Raw genomic sequence first — 8566 nt, 5'->3', positions numbered from 1 at the left:
ATAAATAAACGGCTGAATCTGACTGTTAGCCATGGTTTGTTTTGGATGATGTTTTTTTCCTCACGGTAATGTCACAGCTTCCAAACGCTCTCAACGCAAAAGCTTACTCGCGCTCGTGATTCTTTAGCTCCGCCCACACGTCACGCCTCCAGCCGGTCGTGTTTTTCCGGGAAAAATCAGTACAGACTATCTTTCTCTTATGAATATAATAAAACTAAAGACTTTTTGGAGTTATGAAGGATGCAGTACTACTCTATAGGTACTCAAGATTAACAGGATATTGAGTGAAAACGAGCATTTCACCCCCCCCCCTTTAAGTGAAATGATAGCAATATTTTAATCATCGTCATGTTCACTTTGTGTGGTTTCATTTTTGGGTGAACTATCCCTTTGAAGAGCAAGATGTGATGGAGAGGCTAGAAATATATTCCAGACAGAATACAATAATTTGTTGAATTAATGAGGAGAGTATTAGAATTAAAACATACAATGTTAATGTTTTTAAAGGCCTCTTTATTTGTGTTGTCTATTCAACGTCACTGTCTAAAAGGACAAGTAATCACTAAACAAACAAAACTTACATCAATAAACATGAATTACAATTAATTTAGCATATAATATATATTTAAACACTTTTTTTGGAGATGTGTAACATTGAATAAAAAACAATCCCACGAAAATATTGTATTTAGATTATCCTCACTGATTTTATTTGCACTGAAATTTGTGCATTCAGCTAATATATTACATAGCTAATGGCTCTATCAAAACAGAACAAATAATGAATACACTTTTTTGGGCAGGAAAATGCAACTTTGCTACCTTAATATGCTTCCTCAGATTTGGTGGTGAACATTTGAAGCCAGACATTTACCTGATGAAAGTCATAAGTGTTTGATGCATGAAAACAATGATCATTAGTTCTCATGTCAGGCACACACGTTTGAGCTTCTGTTTACCATATTTAATGTGCATAAGATCAAATAAAAATATAATGTACTTTTCAAGATGCAATTAAATTGTAAGGAGTAAAAAGTACTGTTTTTCTTCAAAAATGTAATCAAGTAAAAGTACAAGTAGTCAGTTTAAATTGTAGTCGAGTAAAGTACAGATCCCCCCAAATAATACTTAAGTACAGTAATCAAGTCAAATTACTCAAGCATATTACACCTCTGAAAATGTGTGCAAATTGTAATGAAGTAGAGATCAGTTAGTTCCTCACTTTCTACTCTGACTTAAGATGGTGAAAAATCTCAGCTTCAAAGTTAACATGCCTAGCGTTTTCGACTCATACATTAAACGTCACATCCTGATGTCACATGATTTTATGGGACCTTTACGGGATGTGTGTGAACGCACGCACATATTCCAGTTATTCACTGGCAGTGGCAAAGGGGCAAAATCTAGTGACCCGGGAACAATTGCTGGGAGACATTACCCGTGTATTTTCTGGAATCGCAGTGTGAAGGGGGCTTAAGGCAATCCTGTCCAATAATCACGCTGTCTAATCAGCATCTAGATATGCCACAACAGTGTGATGAATGCATTATCTCAGCAAAGGAGAAGTGCTCACTAACACAGATTAAGACAGATTTGTGAACAATATTTGTGAGAAATTTGTGTACACAGAAAAAGATTTAGATCTCGGAGTTCAGCTCATGACAAATGGGGGCAAAAACAAAAGTGTTGCGTTTATAATTTTGTTCAGTTTATAAAATAAATTTTTGTTCAAACCAATCAGAGTGTCATCTCCCATTCCCTTAAAAAGCGAGATGCGCTCGCACCATGGCGGGTCACTATTCACATGGCGGAATTTGTTGTCGGAAAAGCTGAACACTTCTCAAGTGAAGAAACTGATCTGCTCATGCGTGAAGTTAAAGCGTGCGAGCAGATCATCTACGGGACAAGCAGGAATCCACCAAAGCTCCGCGCAATGAGTCAGTTAATATATATATATATATATATATATATATATATACACACACACATATATATATATATATACACATACATGTGTGTGTGTATTGGCACAATTGTTCAATTAATTTGCCAATTTCATTCATCATTATAAGTAGCAATAGGCTGAATAGCAAATAGGTAGCCTAATTCTAATACACTCAATGACGATCCATCATTACATTTTTTATATTTATGTAGCCTATACAATATTATTTTCACTGTAATCCTTTTGTTTTTAATATTTGGCATATTTGTGTGATTCGCATCCATGTGTGTAATAAGCAAAGTCAATGCACACTGTGTGGCGCTGGACGGTAAAATGCGAACAGCGCCGGACTGAAACTAGCAAACACACTTGCACTGCGCCTTGCGTCGCATTGTGCCGGGTGTATGATAGGGACCTATAAGTCACTCAGTGACCTAGGACTGAAATACATTGCAGATATTTTCACTGAAAATATACCTAACAGACCACTGAGATCATTAGGATCAAGTCAGTTAGAAATACCAAGAGTTCACACAAAACAAGGGGAGTACGCCTCTTAGTTACTATGCTGCTCGCAGTTGGAATCAGCTTCCAGAAGAGATCAGATGTGCTAAAACACTAGTCACATTTAAATCTAGACTCAAAACTCATCTTTTTAGCAGTGCATTTATTGAATGAGCACTGTGCAATGTCTGAACTGATTGCACTATATTTTACATATTAAGTGAATTTTATGTAAAATGATTTTCTATTTCTAACTGTTTTAAATTAATTTTAAATGAGTCCATTTTTAAATCATTTTCAAAGTTTTAAAATTGCTTGTTTTATTATTTTTCTTCATGATTATTTTACTTTCTTTTATGTAAAGCACTTTGAATTACCATTGTGTAAGAAATTTGTTATATAAATAAACTCGCCTTGCCTTGAAAATCACTTTATTTTATTTGTATCTAATAAAAATCTTTTATTTATATCTCCATTGTATTTATCTGTGCTGTTGTTTGTAGTTAGAATATTCTTATTTTCGTTACTTTTGTTTGAAAGTATAGTTTTTTCATAAACATAGCGAACTGTACCGAAACCGTTATCATAAAACCATGATACAAACCGAACCGTGAAAAAGTTGAACCGTTTCACCCGTAGTGTCAATGTAGATTAATGCAATTTTAAGATGAGAACAAAACATGACAAGATATATTAAATAACTTACAGAGCTCTTTTGCAGGTTTTGATGACTGCTGATAATCTAATGAGACACTCGTCTGATTTCTTGAATTTCTGAAGCTCAAACTCCTCCAGCTCCTCCTCTGATGTCAACAACACAAAGACCAAAGCAGACCACTGGGCAGGTGAAAGATCAGCAGATGAGAGACTTCCTTTGCTAAGGTGGGTCTGAATGTCTTTCACCAGAGTTTGGTCGTTCAGTTCATTCAGACAGTAGAACAGATTGATGGATCTCTCTGGAGACAGATTAGACTCTAATTTCTGCTTGATGTACTGAACTATTTCCTTTTTGCTCTGCTCATTGTCTTCTTTCTGTGTCAACAGACCCTGTAAGAGTCTCTGATTGGACTGGAGTGACAAACCAAGGAGGAAGCGAAGAAAAAGATCCAGGTGTCCATTATCACTCTCTAGTGCCTTGTCCACTGCAGTCTTGAGCAAATCAATCATGGTTTCACTTTTGTTTTCCTGTTCTGTAGAGCCTTGATCAAACACATATTTCTTGTTGATGTCTAGAAACAGATGTGCATAAAGGGCTGCAATAAACTCTTGAATGCTCAAGTGAACGAAGCAGTACATGGTACCAAGAGTGATCCCTGTTTCCTCCTTAAAGATCTGGGTACACATGCCTGAGTACACTGATGCCTTATAGACGTCAATACCACAGGCTTCCAGATCTGTCTCATAGAAGATCACATTGTTTCTTTCCAGCTGATCAAATGCCAGTTTCCCCAGTGAAAAGAGGGCATCTTTATCCCAGGAAACATCTGGTGTATATTCTCCATCATACTTTCGTCTGCTCTGCTGGATCTGAAATCTGAGGAAGTGTGTGTACATTTGTGTCAGAGTCTTAGGAGTGTCTTCAGTATTTGACTCCTGCAGTGTTTTGGAGACATCATCAGTCTGATTGTTTTTCACAACATTATTTCTTTTCTCCTCTAAAATGTTCTGGAGAACAGTGGCTGAAATCCAGCAGAAGACTGGGATGTGGCACATGATAAAGAGACTCTTTGATTGTTTAACATGATCAATGATTTCTTTGGCCTGATTCTCATCCGTGAATCTTTTTCTGAAGTACTCCTCCTTTTGTGCATCATTGAATCCTCGTATCTCTGTCAGCCGGTCGATACAGTCAGGAGGAATCTTACTGGCAGCTGCTGGTCTGCTGGTGATCCAGATGAGAGCAGAAGGAAGCAGATTTCCCTTGATGAGGTTCGTCAGGAGAACATCCAGAGAGGCTGGTGATGAAACATCAGACCACGTCTCATTATCCTTAAAGTTTACAGGAAGACGACATTCATCCAATCCATCAAGAATGAACAAGACTTTGAATTGATTTCTTCTTGTAAGGTTCAGTCCTTTTGTCTCTGGGAAAAACTGAGTTATAAGGTCCATCAAACTTAGTTGTTCTTGCTCCTTTAAGTTCATCTCTCTAAATGGAAGAGGAAATATGAAGCTGATATCTTGATTTTCTTTTCCTTCGGCCCAATCCAGAACAAACTTCTGCACAGAGACTGATTTTCCGATGCCAGCAACTCCTTTTGTCAGTACAGTTCTGATCTGCTTGTCTTGTTCAGGTGCTTCAAACAAATGTTTGCACTGAACCTGTATCTCCTGTGATTCATGACGTCTGGAAGCAACTTCAATCTGTCTCACCTCATGTTCAGTATTGACCTGTTCACTACAACCCTGAGTGATATAGAGATCTGTGTAGATGTTCTTCAGAAGTGTAGAGTCACCTTGCTTTGCAATTCCTTCAGACACACATTGATACTTCTTCTTTAGGCTACACTTTAGCTGATGAATGAAGACCAGCTCATCTAAACAGAAACAAAAATACAGATATTGTTTAATCATATTTTCTCTCTACATTTATAAGTGACAATCTAACACATGATCACGAGTCTCTTACTTTCTAGAGTATCAGCAGCTTCATCTTGCTTCATATCTCTCAGGAAGTAGACGGTGAGATCAAGAGCTGCTTCTTTCATACTGCATCTGTTCTCATTAAAGTCCTTCACAAAGTACTGCATGTCCTCTTTTTGTAATATTTTCTTAAACATGTCCAGTTCTTTCTTTAGAAATGTGATTATTTTCTTCTCAAGATCCTATGAACAAAGAAGAAAAACAGAGGCAAAAGAACAAAATGAAACCAAATTCACATTCATTTGGTCCAAATTATATAATATTTATAGAAGAAACATTGTCCAATAACCAATTTATTTGTTGTAAGTATAATCATTAATTAAATATTTTTTCACCTGGAAGATTCCTAGGAGTTTGTCTGTGAAATTCTTGCGGTTCCTGTTAATCTGGGAGTCCGAGTCTAATGTCTCATAATGCAGACTGTTAAAATGGTGAATAAAATTAAATGTGGTTAAGGCAATATATTAGACAAATCTCTTGCTACTATTTTTTTTTTTAATCAAACACAAAGAGCAAGCATCAGCTGTTAATGCTGCAGTTATAAGTACAAATCTAAGTTTTTATTTTCTTCAAATAACAGAAAGAAACAGTTCTTCAGTCTTGTTTGAAATGGTTTAATGCTGCAAAAGGGTGGTGATGGTGCAGTGGATAAGACACATGCCTTTGTTGTGAGAGACCCAGGTTCGAATCCACTGTGAGATCCCAATCCCTGAGCAAGACACTTAACCCCTAGTTGCTCCAGAGGCGTGCGACCTCTGACATATATAGCAATTGTAAGTCGCTTTGGATAAAAGCATCAGCTAAATTAATAAATGTTAATGGTAATTAAACAGATGGAAGTACATATTCATGTCTCTATGGTGAATTTATGCCTCGTTGCTGCTGCTTGTGTAACTGCATTACTGGAAAGAACCTCCAGACCTACTTCAATGAAAAGGAAAGCAGATATTGTTCTGGGATATACGGTTTTATTCAGTTAATTTCCATCACAGATACCCCAGTGCAGAAATTAGCTAGTGGCATAATACAAACCAAATGAAATACCTTTCAGTAGCTGATGGGGTTTCTTCACTGAATCTCGGTGGATCATGTTTTGACCAGTCACTCTTCACAGACACAGAGCTGGACACATGTGAGTTTGATCTTACACTGATGACACAAAGAAAAGAGGGAGAGCTTTTTAAAGCATTAATACAATCAATTTCACAAATTCTTAAAAGAATCTACAATATATACTGCAATGTAAAAGAGAAAAGTATAAGTCCCTTTCCATCAGAGTAGAGTCCAAGCTCTCTTCTGTCACATCAGTATCATCCTCATCTAACACAAGCTTCATTTCTACCATTGTGCCACATTCAGCTTCATTCTCCTCCGTCGTCTCACTTTCCTCGTTTATATCTTCTCTAGCAATATTAGCACTGACAAGACCATGTAAACCTGTCATCTAAAACAAATGACAGTGATTTACAGTCAAGCGTGATCTTTTTGATTTGGGACACTACTGTATCATGTCTTGAAAGCTCTACAAGTAAGAGTTCATCTTTACTGAAAGCTGGAACACACTTCTTCAGACTTCATATCTTCAGATTATATTTAATGAGGTTTTTGCAACAAATTCATTTCATCACTCAAGTGTAACCATTTTTGCCCAAATTGTGGACCCTTACAAACAGACACAATGAACTTGAGAGATTAAAGACAGATTAAAGTGAAGAAACTGAATTCAAACAATATCTTTCCGGAGTCAAAGAATAAACAATGTTCTGACTGCTATACATAATATTTATTGCTGTAGTATCAGTAGATGTTTTATTAATGCAATGATGCACATGACCACAGACAGACTTGTTATACGAGGGAAAGTTAAGACACATTCAGCGTGTTATGTTCAATAATTACAGATCTGTCTCCAGAATCAAATCACTCAGATTCCTTCTGTTTGTTTGGGGATTATCTAAACGTGATATTATATTCATAGGCCTAACCATAATATATCGAGCCATTCAATGCTATGGAGTAAAGAGCACTCCTCTATAGTTATTAAAAAACTATTACTCATTTTAGTTCATTTAACACTTACAGCAAAAGATACAGATTGCAATGATTTACTTTTTCTATGCACTGAATGTGCAGCCTGAAACAAACATGTAAAACATTTTAATTCTGGGGTTGTACAGGATTTTAAAACTAGACATTTAACAAGTTTCAAGCGGTTTTTAACCCGAGACAGTCTTACCTCTGTTTGTGTGAGAGACTCATCTTTCCTCTCTTCTCTGACATACTGCAGATGAACAGCTCAACACTGAGATCTTTGTGTCTCTGAAGACGATCAGATGCTCATCATGACCTGGACATGACAATCAGATCAAGATCATGAGAGTTCAGAGGAACAAATGATGAAGAAAATAACTAGTGCTGAATCTCTTAGCTATCAAGCAAACAATATACTAATAAAATATGCTACAAATATATTGCCATGTAATAATTTCTTCAGATCATTCACAACACACTTCTTTATTTACACGAACATTACTATCGGATCATTACGAACTTTAAAGGAACATTTGTTTTGCTCGTGTTTATTGAGCGGTCTATCCAGAAGAACGGGTTTGATCTGATCACAGAAATACTTTCGGTTTCGCGACTTAAAATAGAAAAAGGAGGAAATAAAACAACTCTTTTATAATTATTCTGACTGCTAGTCTATACTTTAACAGATATTTTTTACAGACTTGTTAAAATGCTTTAACACGCGTCGATCGTCTTTAAACAGTTTGTTTTATTAATATCTTTCTGCTTCTCTGTGTTTTGTTTCTTCGTCGACAGACAGGTATAAGTTATAACTGAACAAATCCCGCTTCATCCAGCTCTGAAACGCGTTCATCATTCTCCTAAATAAGTGTAATGGTGAAAGTATTCAGACTTACTTGCAGTAGTTCAGACGATCTTGTGCTGCAGGAACAGAATCCAGAAGTCTTTCAAACACTTCCGGTTTGTGATCGCTGTTAAACACCTGTGCGATCTTCACGATTGATGTTTGTCACCTGACACGACTTCATCTTGGAGAAAATCAAAGTCCAGTTAACAACAGATCTCGTGCATCAGCGCCACCAACTGGACAGGAATGTGAAGCACAAACACACCTGCTTTCTCCTTCTTCTTCCTTCTAACAGCAGATCCCAAACTAAAACAGTGCACTAGCGCCACCTGCTGTTTCTTCACATTCTCCCTCTCAATCTGCTCCATTCACCTCCTTCTGATACATTTGACTACTCTGAAGGGTTAATGAATAATGATCATATCAAACCATATCAAATAATCCAAGACAAACATATCAATCTGAAAGGTAATGATTATATGCTATATAACAGAATCATATACAGTCCTGTTTTTATTTGAAGAAATTTCATTACATTTCTTTCATTACAGCAATAGTCTATAAATTCAGATTGAAGGATTTCATTCAGTTATTCT

At 36.5% G+C, this 8566-nt stretch overlaps 1 protein-coding gene and 1 long non-coding RNA gene across 2 annotated transcripts in view; both read right to left on the bottom strand.

The window, feature by feature from the left end:
- Positions 1-3151: 3151 nt before the first annotated feature.
- Positions 3152-8566, bottom strand: part of LOC113039455 (protein NLRC3-like) — a 98495-nt gene continuing 93080 nt past the window's right edge. The window contains exons 3-6 of the mRNA XM_026197341.1: positions 6137-6241; positions 5428-5512; positions 5079-5274; positions 3152-4986 (exon numbers count right to left, since the gene is read on the bottom strand). Of these exons, the coding sequence (XP_026053126.1) occupies positions 3152-4986; positions 5079-5274; positions 5428-5512; positions 6137-6241 (2221 nt within the window). The remainder of the gene's footprint in view (positions 4987-5078; positions 5275-5427; positions 5513-6136; positions 6242-8566) is intronic.
- LOC113039457 (uncharacterized) lies at positions 7378-8362 on the bottom strand. The gene is made up of 3 exons (XR_003275012.1): positions 8236-8362; positions 8020-8151; positions 7378-7439 (listed from the first exon to the last, which is right to left on the bottom strand). It is a non-coding gene; the product is annotated as an uncharacterized LOC113039457 (long non-coding RNA).

Source organism: Carassius auratus, chromosome 22 (genome assembly GCF_003368295.1).
Source record: "Carassius auratus strain Wakin chromosome 22, ASM336829v1, whole genome shotgun sequence".
NCBI classification, from domain to species: domain Eukaryota; kingdom Metazoa; phylum Chordata; class Actinopteri; order Cypriniformes; family Cyprinidae; genus Carassius; species Carassius auratus.
This window is presented reverse-complemented; position numbering and strand designations above follow the sequence as displayed.